This window comes from Dermacentor andersoni, chromosome 1, assembly GCF_023375885.2.
Source record: "Dermacentor andersoni chromosome 1, qqDerAnde1_hic_scaffold, whole genome shotgun sequence".
Lineage (NCBI taxonomy): Eukaryota > Metazoa > Arthropoda > Arachnida > Ixodida > Ixodidae > Dermacentor > Dermacentor andersoni.
In genome coordinates, this window is record NC_092814.1 from 133,593,422 (window position 1) to 133,618,615 (window position 25,194).

The following is a 25,194-nucleotide window of genomic DNA, read 5'->3' on the forward strand; positions in this document are numbered from 1 at the left end:
TCCCCAAGATGTACGTGATAAGAGTTTCAGAAGATTCATAGTCTTGAGGCACTTTGATTTCAGATACTTCAGGTGGGGTACAAAATTAAGCTTACTGTCTAAAATGATTCCTAGAAATTTGTGTTCATGGCTCACAGATAGCCGCTCTCCATTTAGATCTATTGCGGGGTCCGCAAGTATACCTCTCTTGTTAGAAAACAGGACGCATGTACTTTTTTGTGGGTATAGCTTGAAACCGTTTTTGTCCGCCCACATACATAATTTATTTATGCAAAGCTGTACTTGCCGCTCGCAGGTACTTAGGTTACATGATTTGAAAGCTATCTGGATGTCATCCACATATACAGAATAAAACATGCTACGTGGTATGGCAGTCTGGATAGAGTTCATTTTGACAATGAAAAAAGTGCAGCTCAGCACACCACCCTGTGGAACACCAGCCTCTTGCGTAAATGGACGAGACAGAGCGTTACCAACTCTAACACGGAACGTGCGATTGGAGAGGTAACTCTGAATCACGTTCAGCAAGTTGCCTCGAACTCCCATTTCAGACAGGTCACGGAGGATTCCATAGCGCCAGGTTGTGTCGTATGCCTTTTCCATATCTAAAAATACTGATAGAAAAAATTGCTTGTGGACAAAGGCATCTCGGATATTTGTCTCTATGCAGACAAGGTGATCTGTTGTGGATCTACCCTCCCTAAAACCGCATTGAAAGGGATCGAGTATCTTGTTGCTTTCAAGAAAATGGATGAGGCGGCGGTTAATCATTTTCTCAAATAATTTACATAGACAACTTGTCAGAGCTATAGGCCTATAACTGTTGGGTGAGGAAGGGTCCTTGCCCTCTTTTAAAATAGGGATTACAATTCCTTCTTTCCAGGCAGAAGGAATGTAGCCGGCAGAGAACATGGAATTGAAGAGTGACAGTAGTGTTTTTTGGGTTTCAGGGTGTAAGTGTCTGATCATCTCATACAATATTCTGTCACTTCCTGGAGCGGACTTGTTGCAACAGTTCAGTGAAGCCTGGAACTCAGCCATTCCAAATGGACGATTGTATGCTTCATTGGATGTGCCCTTCCGACTCAAATGCAGCTGTTCTGCTAGTCGCTGGTATTTTAGGAATGTATCTGTATAATGAGATGTACTGGAAATGTGCTCGAAATATGCTCCTAGGCAATCAGCTTGTTCCTCAAGAGTGTCTGCTTGTGTGTTTACTAATGGTAGTGGATGAGTTTCACGGCCTTTTAGTTTGTTTACCCTGTTCCAGGCTTTTCTTTCGTCTGTATACGAATTAATGCCGGAAATATATTTTTGCCAGCTATCCCTTTTGGCACGGCGGCGCGTTCTTCTTCCTTCTGGTTTTATTTTCTTAAAGCTGATAAGGTTCTCGATTGTCGGAGAGTCACGGAGCTGATTCCAAGCCTTATTCTGTTTCTTTCGTGCTTGCTTACATTCATCGTTCCACCAGGGAACACGTCGTTTATTAGGCGATGCATTTGTTTGTGGGATACATATTGACGCTACGTCGAGAATAAATGCGGTTAAATATGAGACTGCATCGTCAATACTGAGTGCACGAATATCATCCCAGGTCATATATGTTAGTTCTCCGTATCGCTGCCAGTTGGCTGAGTCAACTTTCCACTGGGGTACATGTGGAGAACATTCGTCCCGTTTCCTTAATTTTAAAACAATCGGGAAATGATCACTCCCGTATGGGTCCTTATGTACATTCCACTCCAAGTACGGCACGACTGTACTTGAAACAATGGATAGATCTATAGATGAAAATGTCTTGTGTGCAACGCTGTAAAAAGTTGGCTCCTTCTTATTTAGCAAGCATGCACCCGTACTGAATAGGAAATTTTCAATCAGACGCCCTCTGGCATCACACCTAGAGTCGCCCCACAAGGTATGATGGGCATTTAAGTCTCCAACGACAATGTAGGGTTCCGGGAGTTGCGCAATAAAGCTATCAAATTCAGTTTTGGAGAGTTGACAGTTGGGAGGAATGTATAAAGATGCAATTGTCAGCAGCTTACTAAAAAGCACTGCTCTGACTGCCACTGCCTCTAGGGGCGTTTTAAGGGGTAACTGCAGGCAAGCAACACACTTATCTACTATTATTGCCACACCGCCCGACGAGGCAAGGGCCTCGTTGCGGTCTTTCCGGAAAATGGCATACTGTCGGAGAAAGTTTGTTTGTGAGGGTTTAAGATGTGTTTCTTGGACACACAGCACCTTTGGGGTGTACCTATGTAAAAGTTCCTTAATGTCGTCTAGGTTGTGGAGTAAACCCCTGACGTTCCATTGTATTAACTGTGTATCCATAATGTATGTGTTTTGTGCTGTGTGTCTAAGAAATATGGATTAGATTATCTCACGAGACCTTTCCAGGCCCCGTGAAACGCGATCTCTCTAACTTCCGGGCGCGCTCGAGGGAGCTGCGCCGTTCCTTCGGCGTCTGAGACGCCGGATTGGTATTTGTATCCATCACCTCGTCTGAGGCGGTGGATAGCGCCTGCGCAGCGGGCACGTTCGCGGGGGTGGTAGGCCTATCTGCACGCGCAGTGGCCTTGGGTCCAACAGGCCCGAGGGTCTGCTGGTCCTCCTTTGTGGGGGCCGGTACAGCGCTGGCTGTTCCAGCCGGGGGGGCTGATGGCGTGACCGCCGTCACACTCCGTGTGACTTGGGCGGCCGCCGAAGGATGTAGCGCTGCCCCCCGGCGCGCCACATCGGTGTAAGACGGACTAGACTGGTTCATCGAGAAGCACTTGCGCGCCTCTTGGAAGGAAAGGTTCAGTTTGATTTTGATTTCGATGATTTGTTTTTCTTTTTTCCAGGATGGGCAAGAACGAGAGTACGCTGGGTGATCCCCGTCACAGTTAGCACAATGGGTGGTGGAAGTGCAAGTGTCGGATGAGTGCTCGTTTGATGCACACTTTGCACAAGTAGTGCGCCCTCGGCAGCTTTGTGAACCGTGCCCGAACCGCTGACACTTGAAGCATCGGCGTGGGTTAGGTATGTATGGTCTTACACAGAGTTTGCAGTATCCTGTTTCTATTGAGTCTGGTAAAGTGCTAGTTCCAAAAGTTAAGATTATGTGTTTTGTGGGGATTTCCTTGCCGTCGCGCCTAATCGTTATTCTCTGGACCTTTACTACATTTTGATCTTGCCATCCCTCAAGTAGCTCACTTTCACTAAGATCAAGCAGGTCATCTTCAGAGACGACACCGCGGACAGTGTTCAAAGATCTGTGTGGGCCTACTGAAACTGGAATGTCCCCAAAAGCAATTAGTTTTGACAATTTACTGTACTGTGTCTTGTCACGAAGTTCAAGAAGAAGATCGCCGCTTCCCATTTTAGTTACTTTGTAACCTGGGCCGATGGAGTTTGCCAATGATTTTGCCACAACAAAAGGAGATATTGTTCGAACTGTCTTGCTTTCATGTTGACTGTGAATGACATGGTATTTTGGGAATGTTTCTTTGTGACTCATGAAGAAGTTGAAGGAACCTTCGGTGCGCCCCCTCTTGAAGGAGCGATCAGGGAGTGGAGGGAAATTTGATTCCATAAGTCATATTAATATTCGGCAGGGATGGCCGCCACCCACCATGGAGCCCAACCAGGGGACGACACAGGACGGGAAGTATTCAGTTCTGCGCACGCCAGCGGTACATCCCCACTATAACCAAATACCTATACCCGAGGTTGGGCATAATGCACAAGGTTAACCCTTGCCGCCAAGGAAATACGGAAGTAATAAGAAGTGAAGAGAAGACAGGAAAGATGAAAAAGGCGAGAGAGAAAGACGAAGATTGGAGAGGAGGACAGGAAAAGGCGACTACCGATTTCCCCCGGGTGGGTCAGTCCGGGGGTGCCGTCTACGTGAAGCAGAGGCCAAAGAGGTGTGTTGCCTCCGCCGGGGGGCCTTAACGGTCCGAACACCCGGCATCGGCTCAACCTCCAGGATTCCCCTTTCCCCGGACACGGCTAAGCCGCGCACGGCTACACGCGGGAGGGTCCAACCCTCGTGTGCTCGGGTACGTGGTGTCGCCACACACCAAACGCCTGCTGACGCAGACGCCCCTGCGGGGATTGGCACTAAATTTCGCACATGCTTCTTTGCCTCTGCATGATTGTGATCCATGCCCGAACCTCTGGCACTTGAAACACCGCCTCGGGTTCGGTATGTACGGCCTCACATTGATTTTCAAATAGTATCCTGCGTCGAATGAACTAGGGACTGTGCTGCTACCAAATGTCAATATCACATGTTTCGTCAGAATCTGTTGGTCATTGCGTCGTAGTGTGATTCTCTGTACCTTTATTACGTTTTGCTCCTGAAATCCTTCGAGGAGCTCTTCATCACTGAGGTTCAGGAAGTCTTCTTCCGATATAACTCGTCTGCTTGTGTTCAGTGAGCGGTGTGGTGAGATTGTCACTTTGATGTCACCGATAGTGGTGAGTTCGGCAAGTTTTTCTAGTTGATCTTTTTCGGTCAGTTCAAGGAGGAGGTCTCCGCTAGCCATCTTCGAGGCTTTGTAACCAGCTCCAATTGTGTTTGCTAGGCATTTCGAAACTATAAATGGTGACAGTTTATTACGGTTGTGTTGCCTTCACTGTGAAGAACGTGGTATTTTGGAAATTAGTTTTCAGTTGGTTTTAAAAAGAACTGGAAAGTTGCTTCGGTGCGACCTCTTTTCAGAGGCCGATCTAAAAGTTGCGGGAACGCTTCTCCCATTGGACAGTTTGAAAATTCGGCAGCGGTGGTAGCCACCCACCACCGAGCCCAACAAAGGGACGCTGCAGGTTCCAAGAAACCTGCAGATGCCAGCTATACGCCGCCACAATAACCTAATGCATATACCCAAGGTTGAATATATGACACACGGTTAACCCTTGCCGCCCGGAAATACGGAAGTAAGAATAAGTGAGTAGAAGACAGGAAAGATTGAAAGTGAGAGAGACAGAAAAAGATTGAAGAGGGGGACAGGAAAAGGCGACTGCCGATTTCCCTCAGGTGGGTCAGTCCGGGGGTGCCATCTGTGTGAAGCAGAGGCCAAAGGGGTATGTTGCCTCCGCCGGGGGGGCCTTAAAGGTCCAAAAACCCAGCATCGGCTCAACCCCCAGGATACCCTTTTCCCCAGACACGGCTAAGCCGTGCACGGCTACACACGGGAAGGGCCAATCCTCGTGCGCTCAGGTACGTGGTGTCGCAACACACCAAACGCCTGCTGACACAGACGCCCCTGCGGGGTTAAAAGTTGTTTATATGGGGTAAACGGGAATAAAAATTTTACTTTACTGTTGCTGTTGCTGTGTTCACCAGATATGTATCATTATCCTTTGAAGATCACAAGAAAATTATACCTAACGTGCTACACAATAAATTGCCAATGAGAATGCGCCAGTATGTGAAAGACGAAATCGAAAAGCGGAGGACAAAACTAAAAATTGGGAAGCTGTCAGAATTTGTGTTATCAAGTGCTTCGCAATAACACGTGTAGGAGCTTTCACTTTCATTTATTTTTCTGAGCTCAATCGCAGTGTCGCTATATCCAGGCCATTTCTTTTGATTATGCATTGTAACCTTGAACAGCTATCCCCTTTCTTGTGTATTGTGCACGTAAGGTACCATATCGCAAAAAAAATTAGTTCAAATTTTTTTTAAGCAGATTGTTCTTCCGTTTCATAGGGAGCTCAACAATAATTAAGCAAGTGCTGACCACGCCACCAAGCAATTGACTTACACCTCTTGTGTAAAGTAACTGCTCATAAGCTCAGCGCTACACACAATGACTTGTAAGTCAAATATTTTAGGCACTGTGCATTCACCAAAAGGAATTTTACCGCTTCAATAAAAATAAATGTACATCGCTCAAGATCAACAACCTGTGACTGTCATAGTGAAATTGTCCATGCCTATTTGTTATTTTTAAGCTCCATACAGCCTGGTACACTTACTTTTGTGTACAAGACTGGCTGAAAGTCTCAGCATGCTACAGAGAAACCTCGTTACTATAAACACTACGTCAACGAACTTTTCAGACTAACAAACTTCTCAGAAATCCCCTGCTGATTGCTTATAGCTTCAATGCAAAGATATTTCAGTACTACAAACTTCAGAATACCGAACTTTTCAGAATAACGAGCGTTATTCAGTTTCCGTGTCATGTTAACACCTCAGCACTACAAATTAATATTCAGAAATTTGAGAATTCTTAGACTTCAGTCACAGCAGCCGGAACAGCAAGCTAGCAGACGACAAGGTGCAGAAAGCGGATGCCATGGCGCATGGGTTCGGAAAACCTGAGACAATGCCGGAGGGAAAAAACTTAATAATAATAATAATAATAATAATAATAATAATAATAATAATAATAATAATAATAATAATAATAATAATAATAATAACAACTATTATTATTATTATTATTATTATTATTGTTGTGGAGGTGGACGCATTAGGTTTTGCTAGTGCATGCTCTGCCCAGACAAGTGTTCCTTTTTTCACCCTTCTTTGAAACAGTTCAGGTTGTGCATCCCAAGCGAGACAGTTGCGGTGTATGCGGCAAAGGATATGAAAAACAAACAAACAAACAAAAAGAAACTATGCTTTGGAGGTGACAGAGGTTCCTCTTTGTCGGTGGTTTCCTCAGCGTCAACGTCTCTTGCGTGTGCCCCTCTTACTATACGGTGCTTCGGTGGTGCACGGTGGTGGAATCTACGGAAAATTGCAACAGCGTGGGCAGAGAGCCAACAGCAACGTTTTTGTGGATCGCTCATATGGTGACAACCGATGGGTCGATGGGCGGAATGATTAAATTTAGGGCTTCCGCTATAACAACCTTTCAGAACAACGAACAATTTGTTGCGTTCCCATAAAGGTCATTGCATCGAGATTTCTCTGTATTAAAAACATAAATAACCTCTTAATGCAAGAAAATTTGTGATAATCATGGACTGTTTGCAACACAGAAAGCTTGCAAAGCACTTATCTAGGCCCATAAGATCGCCTCGCCACCTGGCAACATTTCCATAAACTTGAGAGGAGTAGAGATGTGCTTGCGGAGTTCGTTTGGCCACCTCTCCTATTCTACCACTGTGACTAGACCGCTTTGCTATTGTATGCAGAATTCACTCACGTCCTGCTGAAAGCAAAATATAACACAAGCTCTTGAAGAAAAGTGGCAGCGGATGTGCTTGTAGTTTCGAAATAGCAGGCATTCGGAACCAACCAGGCGCCACTTTGAAGGAAGTACAACGTTGCATTTTGTTCTTTAAATGACATCTTTAACAGAAACTTGCAACTTGGTGTGGAAAAGTGATGGGAACAAATATGAAGGTACTGAAAATCCTATTTTCAGACCAAAGTGGTGTCGAATAGTAACTGCCGACACCAGCTACAGTGTGGTCAAGTCTTCACAGCAGAAGCTTCCTCGTATTCTCTTGACCAGTGCTTGTAAGCAATGTGTCTCTCTTGCCTTCTTCCATATCAGAGCCAAGGGCTCTTGTGATATTCACATCACAACCTACACGGCCATTTTTAACTTCTTGTCTTTTCTTGTTGTATGTTGCATTTTTGGAAGCAATTTTACGAGCCCTGCTTTTAATGAGAATCCCTGCGTTTGCACTGCAGCTGGCTATCAGACTAAGACTGACATGGAATTGCCACGCATGTGACACCACTCTGCTGGTGGGGAGAGTGGCTACCCTAAGAAAATTTCCAGTTATTTTCAAAACATACATCAGTGTGATATTTGGTGAGATACTTTGCAGACATGATCGTCATCGCATGTACAAAATGTGAGCATGTCGTCCACCATCCATCATGCAGTAGGAAAGGCGTGCATTTCCTACAATTTTGGCACAAAAGCTTTTGTCATGTTGAAACACAATTTTAAACAAGTCCCAGGATAAATTTTCATAGCTATTACCAGCCATTGTGTTGATGACACAACTAAAGCTTTGATAGAAGTACTTTAGAAAGGCTACAATCACCCCCTCTAATTCTTTATTATGTGAATGCTCTGTGCCAATGCACTTGCCGCAACACCAATCTGCCTGCAAGTCAGCAAATTTGTCCACTACTTGACTAAAGCTTTAGCAACTTCACAATTTTATTCAACCCTAAAATGCAGACAAAATGAATGAACGTGTGCAAAAAGGGCACTCCCGATTTCCTTGCAAGTCACTGCGTTTACTGTTGAGTTTTATCTGACCTGAACAAGGAATATTTTAATGTAAGTTCATCACTCACCGATACCAAGTGCAGGGGGTGTGCGCTGGTGCTCCACATATTGGCGCAAAGTAATCCAGAACATGATTGTGTACAGCATCTGTTTACACAAAAAGAAAAGCATGGTGACAGGTAGCTGCATACAATGGTAGGCAGTATGTGGCTCTGTTGAAACTGCTTAGTATTGCAGTGCTAATGCTGTAATGACCCAGATTTGAATTTCTTCTTATTGAATTTCACAACAGTTCTTAAACATCAATTTGAAGCGAGCCATTTTTCTGCGCTATCATGGCAAAGGCAGTCATAACAGACAACGTTATGCGGCTGATCTGAGAATGTTCAGTCAAGAATTGACATGGTAATAGTTAATGGCTGCAATACAACCCAGCATGCGTTAGTCCATATAGGCTGAACATGCAATACATTATGCACAATGAAACCTGTGGTATCCTGTGTTAGCTTCAGGTTTCGGTTTTGGGTCGTTTACGTCAGGGCGCCACTCAGCACCAAACACTGTAAGTTGCCTCCTGCTTCCCCTCGGAGAAATAAAAGAGCATTCTTTGTCTGGTCCCCGACTGAAGCAGTCCGGCTCTTTCTTGCGGTGCTGCACGCCCCGGCCGTTTAGGCTTCATGCCGTAAACCTTTCGTCCGGCCGCCCCGTCGAAGCTACAACAAAACCCACGCACTTGCAACAGCATCACCATTACGCAAGTGGAAGGAGATCAGAGTGCGCTCAATCTCTTTCTTGCTTGCTTTATTTCCCTCTAATATAAAATCATTTTCAGAATGAACTGTCTTGTTGTGAGTGCCACAATTTTCTTACGTTTTCTTAGGTTTGCTTACAAGAGAAGTGTTGATGTATTTCCACTTCCAGCCTACAACTGCTCTGGCAAGCAGGTGTAAGTTTGGCTTGGGCATGCTTTTTCTGGCTTCAATCTAGAGAGGGCTTCACATCGTTGCGACCCAAGTTGGAGCACAGTAGGAACCAACCAGATGTACCATTTGTTGTTAGTTTGAAGCTGATCATCCACTCACTAATCAAGCTTTTGCACAGCCCCCAAAAATACGTTCCCATGCGTTTTTAAGCCATTGTAAACCCTGTTGGGCATGTCTCTAGTGCTACAAGTCAGCCATGCTGTACATAACTGCTGCAAAAAGTTCACTAATCACTAACCTTGACAGCCAGTGGCTGGTATGAGTTGTTGCCATACTTGAACAGGCCCACCTGGGCCAGGTTGACCGCATTCACCCGCGGCGGCAGCTCTTCATCAGTCAAGTCAAGGCTGTACAGATACTGAAGCAGCAGCAGGAGCTCCGCATAGGCCACCAAAGCAGGTGATGACCGCAAGCAGGCCAACCGAGAGCTTGTATCATGTACACACAGCAATCACTCACATTGCACACACCAAACAAGACCATGACAATATCCCTTACTTTAAAATATTTTCACTTAATTCACAATATCATCGCTTATTCACAATATTGTATAATGCTTGGAAAACTGGCAGCTCTCTATACGAAGTGTCTATCGACTGCAAGGGTCCCATAAAACTGGAAGAATGCAAACATTATACTAATCCACAAAAAGGAAGACGTTGAAGAATTGAAAAACTATAGGCCCATTAGCTTACTCCCATCCCAGTATTATATAAAATATTTACCAAAATAATCTCCAATAGAATAAGGGCAATACTGGACTTTAGTCAACCAAGGGAACAGGCTGGCTTCAGGAAGGGATACTCTACAATGAATCACATCCATGCCATTAATCAGGTTATTGAGAAATCCGCAGAGTACAATGAACCTCTCTATATGGCTTTCATAGATTACGAAAAGGCATTTGATTCAGTAGAGATACCAGCAGTCATAGAGGCATTACGTAATCAATGAATACAGACTGCTTACATAAATACCTTGGAAAATACATACAGAGATTCCACAGCCACCTTAATTCTACACAAGAAAAGTAGGAAGATACCTATAAAGAAAGGGGTCAGACAAGGAGACACAATTTCTCTAATGCCATTCACTGCGTGCTTGGAAGAAGTATTCAAGCTATTAAACTGGGAAGGCTGAGGAGTAAGGATCGACGGCGAATACTTCAGCAACCTTTGGTTTGCCGATGACATTGTTTTATTCAGCAATACTGCAGACGAGTTGCAACAAATGATAGAGAACCTTAACAGAGAGAGCATAAGAGTGGGGTTGAAGATTAATATGCAGAAGACAAAGATAATGATGAATAAAGTGAAAATCAGACATCCACCCGTTCGTAGCAATTGCTACAAAGGAAACCCATACAGGTTCCTCGAAAGAAAAGCCTCAGAGTTGAAGAAAAATTTGTCCTGGTCCGGGACTCGAACCCGGGACCACCGCCTTTCCGGGGCAGCCGCTCTACCATCTGAGCTAACCAGGCGGCTAGCAGATGGCAGGGTGAAGTTGAATTTGTCGACAACACTTCGCCCTGCCATCTGCTAGCCGCCTGGTTAGCTCAGATGGTAGAGCGGCTGCCCCGGAAAGGCGGTGGTACCGGGGTCGAATCTCGGACCAGGACGAATTTTTCTTCAACTCTGAGGCTTTTCTTTCGATGAACCCACATGGGTTTCCTTTGTAGCAATTGCTATGAACGGGAGCATGTCTGATTTTCCCTTTATTCATTACTTCTCTCCACCTTGCGGGTTTCCGTAGAGCTACTATGTCAAAGATAATGATGAATAGCTGGGCAAGAGAACAAGAATTCAGGATCGCCAGTTAGCCTCTAGAGTCGGTGAAGGAGTACATTTACCTGGGTCAATTAATCCCAGGAAACCCTGATCATGAGAAGGAAATTCATAGAAGAATAAAAATGAGTTGGATCGCATACGGCAGACATTATCAGCTCCTGACTGGAAGCTTGCCATTATCATTGAAAAGGAAGGTGTACAATCAGTACATTTTACCGGTGCTGACATATGGGGCAGAGACAGACTGACAAAGAAGCTTGAGAACAAGTTAAAGACAGCGCAAAGAGCGATGGAACGAATAATGCTAGGCATAGCGTTAAGAGACAGAAAGACAGCTGTTTGGATCAGTGAGTGAAAGGGTATAGCCGATATTCTAATTGAAATTAAGAGAAAAAAAATGGCCAGGCTTAGCTTGGTTAAGCCAAGAATGCGTTGCATATTTGGGAGTTGGGAGGAGCGGGAGTCAGGTGGTGGCTGCGGCCGCGCGCGACCGCGCGAGTTGGGGCCCAGCTTTTCCTCCGTGACGTCACGCGCCAGCGCAGCGCCCCTAGCGGGAGGAGGAGTCAGGTGGTGGCTGCGGCCGCGCGCGACCGCGCGAGTTGGGGCCCAGCTTTTCCTCCGGCTGTCGTGACGTGACGTCACGTGGTTGCGCTAAAGGTCAATGGTGGCTGCCCAGCCGCGCCCAAGGGCTGAACTGAGCGATTGCAATATGCAACGCATAAAAATGGAGCTGGGCAGGTCATGTAATGAGCAGGTTAGACAACCGTTGGACCATTAGGGTTACAGAATGGATACCAAGAGAAGGGAAACACAGTCGAAGATGGCAGAAGACTAGGTGGAGCGATGAAATTAGAAAATTTGTGGGCGCTTGTTGGAATCGGTTGGTGGAAGACAGGGCTAATTGGATATCGCAGGGAAAGGTCTTTGTCCTGCAGTGGACATAAAATAGGCTGATGATGATGATGATGACCCATCAAGAAATGCCTATTAACAGCAAGCACCACCCCTCTCCCCTCTCTCAGAATGAAATGAATCGCAGAAAACCTCCCACCTGGGCATCATCCAGAGGACACAAGACCACAGCAACAGCACAAAGGTAAGCCAGGAGTGGTAGGTGATGCTCCAGGCCATCATCATTATGAGGGTGACCACATAGCTGCCACGTGTCAGCAGCCGGCACCCCTGCAGCACCATGAGCAGCACAAGCTGGCGGCTACCAGGACCTCGGTCAGGAGGCATGCTGCCTGCTACTGTGTCGTCCTCGACCACACAGCCAGCTGCAACACTGGCTCCTCCAGCAGAAGGTACCACTCCACCAGACCCCACTGTGCCTTCCAGAGAGGTCCAGGCAACACTGGCACTGGGCTCCACACTGGCCTTGACAGCCATGCTCTGGTACGACCGACCCACATGGTCATTGTCCAGTAGCTGGACAAAGCCACAAACACAAAACAGTAACTAAGCTCAGCTGCAAATACACATGCAAAGCTATACTGTGAAGCAATAAACTGCTGAAGGTTGACTTCAATGATTCCAGGTGTACTCTGCTTATAGCTTCGTGCAAATAACTTTACACACCTAGATAGGCTGTGTACAAGCTTGATTTATCCAGATCAGCATAGTCTGCTTATCTAATGTTGAAGTTTACCTCAACATGGATCACGTAATATTTAAGTAACAACAGCCAAACTGAAAGAGTATTGAATGTTATACTCCTTATGCCTTAAAATTGGATATTCGTGCACATATGTAAAATAATCAGACCTGAAAACCAGTAAATTGCTTGCTCTGGAGGTAGACAATTTACAATGGAACACTTTAAACAATAAGTTCTGCAACTTTTACTAAAGCAGGATCAGTTTAAAGGAAGTTTTAGCTCAGTGCCAACTCCAATGCTCCCTATTCAAATACATGTAAAACACAGGAATGCTTTTATGAGACAACCCCTGCATCAGTTTGAAGGAAATTTTTGCATTTAAGACTTTTGCATTTAAGTGACTGTAGGAAGCAGAATTTTGATTTAGGCTATCTATTCTTTTACAGAAATTGCCAAAAGTAAGTAGGTTTAAAAAATATAGAAGCACAATGTTCTGAAATCCATACCTTTTCATTTCTGCAAACTGCATCCATTAAAGCATTAAAGTGTACAAATATCATATATGAATTTCTCACTTATGTGAGTTTGTTACACTGTTTATGAAGGTTTTGCAAAAGTTTACTTACAAGATGGTTGTATATTTCAGAGGCATGTACAATACGTAACCTTTCTCCACATTAGATTTATTATTTACATAATTGTGATATCGTTTTTCATTGCTGAGTTACACAGTTGTAAATGGGATAGTTTCATTTTCTGAAATTTTGCAATTTTTAACAATTTCTGTTAAAAAAATTAAAAGCATAAATGACAAATTTGCTTCCTACAGTCCCTAGTGTTCAACTTTTTCATTTAAATATAATGACCTTCATCAAATTGTGTGCAGCAGTTGCCGAGAAAAACGATTTCTCCATTTCCATGGATTTAGATAGGAGCCCCCCCCCCCCGAGATAAATCTTCCTCTTAAGGTTGAACAGATATATGCATAACAGCAGAACCTAACTACACATGCACAGATTGCCCTCTCACCAGCAGTGGAACAGGACACACAGCAATGGCATGACAATATCATTGCAGAATGCCGAGACCAGTAATTTTAGACATGTTAAGCTTAAACAGAAGTATATTTTGTAGAATGATAAACTAATGTCAATTCAAGCTGAATGAACAATTATAACTGTATAACTCCAAATTTGTAAAAAAAGAATCAACAGTCTTTCTAGCATTTCGCCATGAATGCAAAGCATAGCTCTTTAGAGACTAATACACAGTGAGCTGTTATTAGTGCCCTTTCTGTTAACCAGCAGCTTTGAACAACAGCCAAATGAAAATCATATTTTCGCAACTCCAGCTAATCATTACTGCAGAAAGCTAGTAGTTTGTGTACCAAAACAACAAATTTTTAACAGCAGCGGCTGCAAATGCATTGAAATCTCTGGCACAGTCACATGGTGCAAAATGTAAATACAGTTGGTTTCCGTTAATTTGACTCTGATGGGGCAGCATGAATTGGCTGAACTATATGGTGGATCAAGTTATAAGGGCAATATATTCTGTAGACTTTCCAGTATATCATGCAGCAAAATCAATCTTTATTGTCAGCCACCATGTCCGAGATAGAAAACAAACAAAATTACTGAGAAAATAGCATTACACAAGCATTACGGAATGCATGCTGATGTACGCAACACCTTTCGGACACTGGGCTCAAGCAGAAACACCTCCTCTGTAGCAATTTCTACTGTGCTCAGATATACATATAAACAATCTTTACAGCTCTCATTATCACTAACCCCAGTTACACTGCCAGTTCCTGAGCAGAGAATGTTACGAGTTGTCATTGGTGACAGCAGACTTCACTTCCCTGCAAATCTGGTAAAACTCATGGTACACTGCCCTGTACAGCTTAAGAAACAATGTCTTTGGAAGGAGATCGTATCACAAGAGCTTGAACACTTTCCAATAATTTTGAGCAAGCAAGATGTTTCTTTCACATGCCTTCTTGCTCCTTCCTTTGCTCCTTTATGCAACCTTCTGCAAACCTTGTACATGTTCATTTGGGGGCAAGAGAGGGAGAACACATAAAATGTGGCACCTTCCACAGGCAGACAGGTGGATTTCCATTATGCTGTTTGCATAATCTCTCATTGCATTTGTCAATTGGGACCAAGCAGAACATCAGGCTACAATGAGAACCCCTTTTTTCTTGATATTGTTACGTAGGAAGACGCAGACGAAAAGCTGTATACAGGTTAATTTACAAGAAAATACGCCGCACTTGGCGAAGAGGCAACAGCCCGTGCTAGCCTCTAATCGTCGTCGTCGTCTTCACACTGCTCACCTCTTCGTCGGCGCAGATACTGTTCCGTAGCACTACCCTCAGCGGCGAAAGCGCCGTCCCGGAGCGACTAAAGGCTGGACTTGGAAGCAGTGTAGTTAGCCTTGAGCCTACTTACGTGCACAACATCACTAGATGCTAGAGTAGAGGACGAGGTTCAACTTACAGGAATAGTTTCGTACGTCACAGGCGTCACTTGGCGCAGCACGCGGTAGGGCCCTGTGTATCGCGAAAGGAGCTTCTCTGAAAGTTTGACGTGACGAGAGGCACCACAGGAGCACGAGCGCACCAGGCGAAAACTGTACGTCATGGTGGCGGGCGTTGTACTGACGCTGCTGAGTGGTTTGCGAGGCCGTCAGTTAAGTACGGGCAAGCTGGCGTGCATGGTCGGCGAGGGCGATGGCGTCGCGCGCGTACTCGCTTGTTGAGATCGCAGCAGGAGGAAGTGCCGTGTCTAGAACCAAGGTCGGTTCGCGACCGTACAGTAGATAAAATGGAGAAAATCTGGTGGTGTCGTGCCTGGAAGAATTGTACGCAAATGTGACGTAAGGAAGGGCAATGCCCCAGTCGTGGCGGTCCTTGAAAACGTACTTGGACAGCATATCAGTAAGAGTACAGTTTAACCGCTCTGTCAGGCCATTGGTTTGAGGATGGTATGAGGTAGTCAGCTTGTGTTGAATGGAGCAGGAACGCACAATGTCGGCGATAACTTTTGAGAGGAAGTTACGACCATGGTCAGTAAGCAGCTGTCGCGGGGCGCCATGAAGCAAGATAATTTCACGCAAGAGAAAGCACGCGACATCAGTGGCGCCACTGGTAGGGAGAGCCCGTGTGATAGCGTATCGAGTGGCGTAATCAGTTGTGACGGCTACCCATTTGTTCCCAGAGGATGACGTGGGAAAGGGACCGAGGAGGTCTAATCCAACACGAAAGAACGGTTCCACAGGGACGGTGATCGGCTGGAGATGACCGGCAGGTAGCACCTGAGGTGTTTTCTGACGCTGGCAGCGATCACAGGAAGCAACATAGCATCGGACGGAGCGAGCGAGACCAGGCCAATAGAAGCGGCGGCGGACGCAATCGTACGTGCGGGTTACCCCAAGATGTCCTGCAGTGGGTGCGTCATGCATCTCAAAGAGCACAGTCTGTCATAGATGTTTTGGCATGACAAGAAGAAGATCAGATCTATCAGGGAGGAAGTTCCTTTGGTACAGAATGCCGCCCTGGAGGACTTATCGGCGAACGGATGCATCGGTAGGTGTAGAGCGCAAACGCTCGATGAGTGCTCGCAGCGATAGGTCTGGGTACTGCTCATCGGCAATGCTAGCGAAGGCAGACACAGAGAAAATGCCGTTGGCGGTACTACTGTCGGCGTCATCAGGCTCGTCTACCGGGTAGTGAGACAGGCAGTCAGCGTCCTTGTGTAGTCGGCCAGATTTGTAGGTGACAGAATACGAATATTCTTGGAGGTGTAAGGCCCAGTAACGAAGTCTTCCTGTAGGATCTTTCAGTGAGCATAAGTAGCAAAGCGTGTGATGGTCTGTGACAACAGGAAAGGGTTGGCCATATAAGTATGGGCGGAACTTCACAACCGCCAAAACTAGGGCCAGACACTCACACTCAGTGATGGAATAGTTGCGCTCCGCAGATGAGAGGAGCCTGCTGGCCTAAGCAATAGCACGGCCGTGGCCGCGCTGGCGTTGTGCCAGTACTGCGCCAATTCCATGACCGCTGGCATCAGTACGAACTTCGGTAGGTACAGAAGGATCGAAATGGACCAGAATGGGAGGCGTTGTGAGAAGGTCGATTAGATGGGAGACTGCAGAGGCCTCGTTATCGCCCCACTAAAAAGGGGCATCTTTCTTCAATAGCTCGGTTAGTGGTCGTGCTATGGCCGCGAAATTTTTCACGAAACGGCGGAAGTACAAACAAAGGCCGATGAAGCTGCGCACACCCTTGACACACTTCGGAACAGGGAAGTGCGTGAAAGCATGGATCTTGCCTGGGCCCGGTTACACTCCGTTCGCGTCAACGAGATGTCCAAGGACGGTAATCTGGCAATGGCCGAATTGGCACTTTGATGCGTTCAGTTGCAAACCGGCTCGACGAAAAACGTGCAGGACTGCTGAGAGGCGCTTGAGGTGCGTAGCGAATGTTGGGGAGAATACTATAACGTCACCCAAGTAGCACAGGCATGTGGTCCATTTGAAACCATGAAGGGAGCCCATCATGCGTTCAAAAGTGGCAGGAGCGTTACATAGACCAAACGGCATCACTTTGAATTGATAAAGACCGTCGGGTGTTACAAAAGCAGTCTTCTCGCGGTCGAGATCGTCCACAGCAATCTGCCAGTAGCCAGAGTGAAGGTCAATAGAGGAGAAATAGCGAGCACCGTGGAGGCAGTCAAGGGCATCATCAATCCGAGGTAGGGGATACACGTCCTTTTTGGTAACCCTGTTCAGGTGCCGATAATCCACGCAAAAGCGCCATGAGCCATCCTTCTTTTTTACCATTACAACAGGTGACGCCCATGGACTACATGACGGTTCAATAATGTTCTTGGCAAGCTTCTGCGAACTTCGGCGTGAATAACTTGACGCTCATCCGGTGACACTCGTTATGGGTGGCGATGAATAGGAGGGGCATCACCGGTATTAAAGCGATGTTTAACAGCTGTAGTTTGGGCCAAAGAATGATCGTTAAAGTAAAAAATATTGTGGTAGGAAAACAGAACGCGGTAGAGCTCATGAGCGTGCTCGGACGGAATGTCGGGTGCAATCATTTTCTGTAAGTCGGCGATGGTACAAGTTGCCGACTGCGATGGTAGAGGAGGATCAGCTGAATTGTCTACTGCAATAGATGCTACTGAGTGATCTTCGAATGAGCAAAGCTGGGCCAGAGACATCCCACGTGGCAGCACTTGAGTCCTCAAGCCAAAATTGACCACTGGCAGGCAGACGCGATTCGCCGTAATAGATAAAACTGTACGAGGTACTGTGATCCCGTGTGTAAGGAGGACATCTTGCATAGGAGCCACGATGTAGTGATTGTCGGGGACTGGTGGGGATGACACTAAGTCAACGGAAGTCAGTGCCGAAGGTGGCAAGCGAACGAAGTCTACAGAACTGAGGCGACTGGGGTGTGGTGCAGCGGGATCCAGAACAGGCAGGTCAAGGCGGAGAGTACTGGCGGAACAATCGATGAGAGCAGAATGTGCGGAGAGGAAGTCTAAGCCGAGGATGATGTCGTGGGGACAGTGGGCGATGACTGTGAATAGCACGATAGTGGAGCAATCGGCGAAGGAGACGCAGGCGGCACACATACCAATTACGGGGGCTGTGCCACCATCGGCGACATGGACAACAGGCATCGTGGCGGGCGTGATTATTTTCTTCAGCCGGTGATGAAGGTCAGCGCTCATTACCAACAAATGCGCCCCAGTGTCTATAAGAGCAGACACAGAAACACCGTCGACTTGCATGGCAAGAAGGTTCAGATGAGCAGGCAATGTCAGTAGAGGATTTGGCGGCGTAGGGAGCAATGCAGCGTCACCTTGAGATGCTGCATTGTCTAGTTTTCCGGCTGGGAGTGGCGTCTGAAGGGAGTCGGCGAATAGGAGCGACGGGGCTGGGGAGAGCGAGATTATCGTCATTGGGGCGAAGGCGAACGAGAATAGTGGCTGTTCGGCACAGAAGAATCAGTGGCGACATTATCGGAGCGTGCGGCATAAGGATGAGAAGGGCCACCTCGGGGGCGAGAGTAGGCAGTATAAGTAGACCAGGCCGGGGAACTCCAGCGACTGCGACAGTGCCGAGAAATGTGCCCGATTCGAGGGCAGTGAAAACAAATGGGCTTGTTGTCAGCAGTGCGCCATTCAGATGGGTTACGGAAACATGGTAGAATCGAAGAAGCCGGGTGGGTATCAGGGTGATAGGCCGAGCAGATGGTGTGAAGACCCATGTTTGCGAACTCCTGGTGGACAACTGCCTGGATCAGGTAAACCGTGACTGCAGGTGCGTTGGAGGAGCTGGAGTCGAAGGCAGCCGGATAGGCGGCCTCGATCTCACGCCGGACGATCCTGGTAACATTGCCAGTGTTGTTGGGAGGAGGTGCGTCTGCACAGGAAGATGCCGCTGGGGTGTTGGGTATACGGGCAAACTGCTGGTCGATACGTCGGCTTTTAGCGAGTTCCAGGCGGCGGCGCTCTTTTATAACTGCATCCACTGTTGCCATGTTGAAAACGAGCAAGTTGAAGGCATCATCGGCAATGCCTTTGAGGATGTGGGAAACCTTGTCTGACGCAGTCATTTGTGCGTCAACTTTGCGGCACAGAACCTAGACGTCCTGAATGTACGTGATGTAGCGCTCTGTTGATGTCTGCATATGGCCGAAAAACGCCTTCTGCGTGGCAAGTTGGGGACCATAGAAGTTGCCGAACAAGTCTCGGCGCTTTTGCTTAAGCGAATCCCAACTGGTGAGCTCATCTTCGTGCGTCCAAAACCGAACTCGAGGTGTGCCACCGAGGTAAAAGACTATGGTAGCGAGCATGATAGTAGGGTCCCACCAGTTATTGCGGTTGACATTGTTCGTACAGGCTGATCCAGTCCTCGACATCTTCCCCATCTTTGCCCAAGAATACACAAGGATCACGGGGAGCGGGGAGAGCGATGTAGGTCGTCGAAGTGGCAACAGGTGTCGGAGCCGGCAGAGTCGAGTTGTCGAAGCCGGGAGCCATGAAGGAAGGCTCGATGTACCGTCCACTGCAAAGCTCCGTGACGAGGTACAGGGAACGTCCACCTCCATCAGATATGTTACGTAGGAAGACGCAGACGAAAAGCTATATACAAGTATATTTACAAGAAAATACTCTGCACTTGGCCAAGAGGCAACAGCCCGCGCTAGCCTCTAATCGTCGTCGTCGTCTTCACACTGCTCGCCTCTTCGTCATCGCGAATACTGTTCCGTAGCAATATACTTATCTTGAATAGCAATGCTGCATCCATGCTACAAATACAGCTCTGGTGCAATTTTTCCATTGCCTAGCATAGTTTAGGTGGGTGCATGCATGTACGTCAGCCAATGTTGAATTTTCCCGTGCACGGCACTTAACAGATTGAAATAACAAAAGGTTCAGCCCAGAGACATTGTTGCCAGTGAGACCTTTCGATGGGGTTGAATAAGTGAAGAATCTTATTAAAGTCGAATTAACAAGGTCCACTGTAAATGCATCCACAGCCACTAAGCTTTCAACAGACATTAATTGCCTTGCACAGCTGCAACACCACAATTATCTTTGCAAGAACATAAGTACTACCAAACAATGCAACCATGTCACACATGCTTTACAAAGGCCTAGAAAATTAAATATTCCTCTCTGAACATTTACCAAATTAATTATTATGGGTGCACAAAGCCAATGATGTCTCGCAGCACATATAAATCAGTGGCTGCCTGCAATATGTATAATTATTATTTTGAAATATAGTCCAATCAAGGTTCACAAGTGATGAAATTAGGCCTAAACGGCCTGTGACTATCACAAATGAATTGTGGTGTGTTATGCTTGCAAGGAGGGTACCCCATAAGCTTGTCATTTGCCGTTTATGTCAGTTCAGCTTATTCGAAGATATTGGAAGCTCAACTCCCTAACAGCAGTCCACTTATAACAATATCACATGTGATTATGTGCCAAAACTGCATAATCTATGTGATCATCACAGTGTACTAAATGCAATGATAAAAATTCCTTGATTGAAAAAGCCACTCCCTCTCCCCTGAATAGTGAAAAATAGTGAAATACAGCTAAGGAAACAACACCAATATAAGCTTTCATTATTGCAGACAGTCACATGAGAGCACTTTCAAAGACCCATTAGCCTACATAAAGTGCCTGGATTCTAAACAGCCCAATGGTCAGGCTCTACCAGTAGCAAAAAGTGCAGACTTCCTTCAGATAGCTTAACACTGAATATACAATTCTTTTGTTTAAAGGGAAGCTGAAGCACTTAAAAAAAAAAGAAGAAAGTGAGCTTTCAGGGAATTAGTTTTTCACTTTCTGCACACGAAAATCACAGTTTACTATGTCACAAGTTGCCAGAAATCACTTTAATTTAGCAAAAAATGAGCAGCAGCATCTGTGAGACACTGTAGGCGAGCTAGCGGGCTCCGATGATGAAGACTATAATGACATTATCGTGGGGAATCGGCAAGACGCGCAATTCAAACAGAGAGCTCATGTGACCCTTGTGTTGACGTCATCCTTGGGCCCAGTTTTTCTTGGCTACGTTCCATGCGAAGGGGAGCAGAGCATCGACGAAAATTTAAATGCCGGTTGTGGTGCTGCTACAATGCAGAACAGAATCGAGCAAATAACTTCAGGAGTTGAACTATAGTTTGGCAGCCTTCCAAACCACCGTAAATCTTCCAATTCTAAATCCTCTTCAGCTTTCCTTTAAAGGCTAAAATTGAGGTCTTACCTTACATAGACTTCCTTTAATGCTAAATAGCTTCTTTGACACTGGACTAAGTTTGTGCAGGTAGCCGCAGGGCTGTCTTAAAAGATGCACTTTCCAAATGCTCTAATCGTCAAGATAAAGATAATAAGAAGTGCTGCTTTTTCATGAGTGCATGAGCAGTCCTGAAAGACAGTTTTGTTTGTCCCAGAGATAAATTCAAGCTATGAAAAGTGGATTTTTAACTTTCCTGAGTATTGTTATGAGTGGACCACACTAGTAAAGAGTTGCCAAGCTGAACCTTATACTATGAAAGCACTGCAGTAGTAAGAACATGTGAAGAAATGACAGCTTCAGCCCAATGCCAACAATTTAAATGACGCATTTGTCGCCACAGCTTTAACGAAAACAAAGGCAATTGTTTAATCACTGGCACTAGAATAGCACTTTTTCACTTTTTTCTACATGTACCTATCGTTCCACTACTTTAAACTCATATTGGATTTGCTTACTTTTAAATTTATTATAACCAAAGTGAGGATACATGCAAGGACTAGATCTGCAAGAGATCTTGCATATCACAGTTATCTGCCTGGTGTATAAATGCACAATAGTAGCTTATAATAAAGGCACATGGCTAACAGAATAGTGAGTGGGTTTAAGTTTGATGGAACCAAGACTACATTTACGACAAACTGCAAAGCCCCATTAGTTGCATATGCATAAATGCAGTGTACTGGTAAATAATAAGAGCTCATTACCAGAGTAGAAGCATGCACTACTACATGGACATGGTATATACCAGTGCTGAACCACTAAAGGAAGAACAAGGTCCAGATAAACGTTAACAACCTCTGATACTCATCTACTACAGCAAAATCTCTGCCTTTTCCAAATGAAAAAATATATGCACAATAACATAATTAGCAGTCAGGCTGGCATATGCAAGGATGACTCAAGTATTACGATAAGAAAAATTACAATTTAGTTTATTATCACCTAACATGCACTGCTTCAAGTACAGTCTGTTGGAAAAAAAAAAAAAAGGCACTCTGTGGCCAGACTGAGCCTACTTTAGTGTTGCGGGATTCACCAGTGTTTTGTTACAGCTGGGTTGCAGAGGGCAAGGAAAATTAGCGCTCTTGCTAGCAACTAGCTGACATCAAAGGCACACAGTATCATATGAAATGTGCAGCTCCACTAACCACACAGCATTTTACACAGGTTAAAGGCACTCTATTCCGTTAACAAAGCCGCATGACATAGCAGCAGGATTAGCTAGCTGGTGGGCACTAAGTGCCACAAAACCTGCTGTTCCACATCGCCCAATTTACAATTTTTTTTCTTTCCCACGTTTTCTGTTGAATTAACAAAAAAAAAAAAAAAAAAACACCTTTGATGTCTGCTTAAGTCCAGCTTGGCAGACAATCTTGCAGACCGACAAGAGCAGAAATTTCCTCCCCCTTTTCAACTATTTCATCACGATTAAGTGCAATAATTGCATGTTTCTCATCTTTTCTTACGACTGCATCAGATTTTCACAGCTGAAGCCTGCTCAGTTCATGTAGCAGTAGTATTGTTGAGGTGATGCACCACAAGTTAATTATCTGGTAAGCAATACAGTACATCAACATGCGCAGCACTGCCTGTAACACTGATTACGTGTTCCAACACACCCTCATATGAATGAAACACACAGCTAAATTCTTAATTTTATTTTCTCGAAGGCTGATGAGATGACGGAATTGGTCAAGATTAGCGTACCTTGATTTTGGCTGTAGTAAATGTAAACAGTTCTAAATATGTTTTGATAAACCTGTGATCCATCATATGTGTGAACTTATTCTTGGAAATGACAAAAAAGAAAAAAGAAAGTAAACGTGCCTTCATGTGCCTCCATATAACACTATAAACAAGAACAGGTTGCAGCATATATTATGTGCAAGTCAGGGACAGCTCTGCACCTACCATTTCTGCTGTCCACAATATTAAGTGATGTACTCCCCTTTCTGTGTGACACGAGCACAAGCTTTTACGTTTGGTCTGGCCCTATGCGAGTGTTGTTGAACTGATGACAAGTGAAACTTACCCCTACAAGAACATAAATTAACATGCCATAACATGAATCAAGGAAAAAACTGAGAAGCCCCAACGTCACTCTCTATAAAGCCTCCCTAAATCAGCATGTCCAACCTAACAGGCAGCTCTTTCACCTCTACTTTACTTTCCCTTTCTCACAGTTCAGCACAGCATCTCTGCACAGCAATGACCGAGGTCATGCCGGCCACATGGAGCAATAAGCTTTCTTAGCAACCGTTCGTATTTTCCCCATAAATGAGGACAACAATGCCTAGAATAACAACTTCTGCCACACTTTTCGCGATGCATCTGGGCTTCTCGTCAGTTTGTTCCTTCCTCCATGAGATGCAATTGTTACCTCAACTGATGACAAATGTATAGCTGACAAAATGTATAGCTTACCACAGCTATGTGTAAGCAATGATAAAATAAGTAGCAAAACCACTCAGTGAAATGATGACGGGTAAAATCCATGAGGTAAGCAATAATTGTTGCAATGTGCCATAATAATGTGCATAATATTTCTTAAGATAATGTACAAGCTGAGTTAAATCTACTCAGGGATGAAAGCAAGGAATGAAAAAAGGAAATAAACACAAACTACATTACACAACAATGAAGATGTGATGATGCTCAGTGCTAGTTGCTAGTTAAATTGTGGCACTATGGGACGTGATACCCAAGTGAAGACAGTGCCTTTGAATGATGTAAAATGACATGCAATATTCAGAGATTGACATTGCACATGACAGTGCATGGCTTTGGTACAAGCAATTGTGAGTACAAGCCATTTTTCCTGTAGCAGTGTTCCAAACAAAGGTGCAGTAGCCTTTGCAACAGATTGTACATCATTGTGCTGCAGTGAGCTTCTTTGATTATGCAGTCTGGCATTGTCCGCAAACCGTCTGCGGCTTCCGGTCTGACTAGCCCTGACAAACAGGTACGTCACAGTGAAGAGATCCAGCTGTCGGGAACTGTTCAAGGTTTCACTCGAAAGCAGCATGACCAAAAGTCATTCTCCTGGCTGCTGTTGTCTGCTCAAAGCTACTCATAGATAGCGCCACTACTCAGCGAATTCATTATAGTAGCCTCCAAGATAGTGCAGCCTTGAAGGACACATCGCTGTCACAACCATAATGCTTGCATAGTGTAGTCGCAGCCTGAGCAAATGGAACATGCTCGCAAAGCACAGTTTACGTCATGCTCTTGCTCTTCGTGCCACTTAACTGATGTAGTTAAGCTCTCTCATTGCCTGTGAAATTTAAGCAGAATTTCCACACGAACATAGGCAAAATCACAATCGTACAACAGCGCTGTTCACGCAGAAAGCACCCGCCGATATCCTTAATGCTCGTGAGGCCATCTACGAAAGAGCCGACGCGCGTCTCGGACAGAGTGCATGTACACTGTACTAATTCTGCATGTCAAAAAGCAAGCGCTTGAATTTGGCAACATAAGGGATGAACATATGTGAAAAGTAATCGGAGAAGCTCCAATTGTATACCACCCCTGCTACCAGAGAGAAACAGCCATGTATGCAGTAGGACATGCTTCCTTGCACACCTGTTTCACTAACCTAAAAGGCGAAATCCACCTGTTCATCACACATATAGTAATGAGCATGACAGATTTCACAAACACATCAAGAAAAGTAAGCATGTGAGCTTCTTTTCTATTTATTTAATGTAAATAAATAAATAAATAAGTAAATAAATGTGCACTTGATCACTGGGCTTGGCTCTTAAATAAAACAGGGACTA

The 25,194-nt window shown here is 45.3% G+C and overlaps 1 protein-coding gene and 1 non-coding gene across 4 annotated transcripts in view; both read right to left on the bottom strand.

The window, feature by feature from the left end:
* The window catches only part of Piezo (piezo type mechanosensitive ion channel component), a 237,466-nt gene that overhangs the window by 168,286 nt on the left and 43,986 nt on the right, over positions 1 to 25,194 (bottom strand). For all 3 annotated transcript variants that reach the window (XM_050191503.3, XM_055062065.2, XM_050191500.3), the window contains 3 exons: positions 12,020 to 12,396; positions 9,420 to 9,609; positions 8,267 to 8,345 (listed from right to left, as the gene is read on the bottom strand). In XM_050191503.3, coding sequence (XP_050047460.1) covers positions 8,267 to 8,345; positions 9,420 to 9,609; positions 12,020 to 12,396 — 646 coding nt within the window. The remainder of the gene's footprint in view (positions 1 to 8,266; positions 8,346 to 9,419; positions 9,610 to 12,019; positions 12,397 to 25,194) is intronic.
* TRNAS-GGA (transfer RNA serine (anticodon GGA)) lies at positions 10,587 to 10,661 on the bottom strand. The gene has a single exon. It is a non-coding gene; the product is annotated as a tRNA-Ser (tRNA).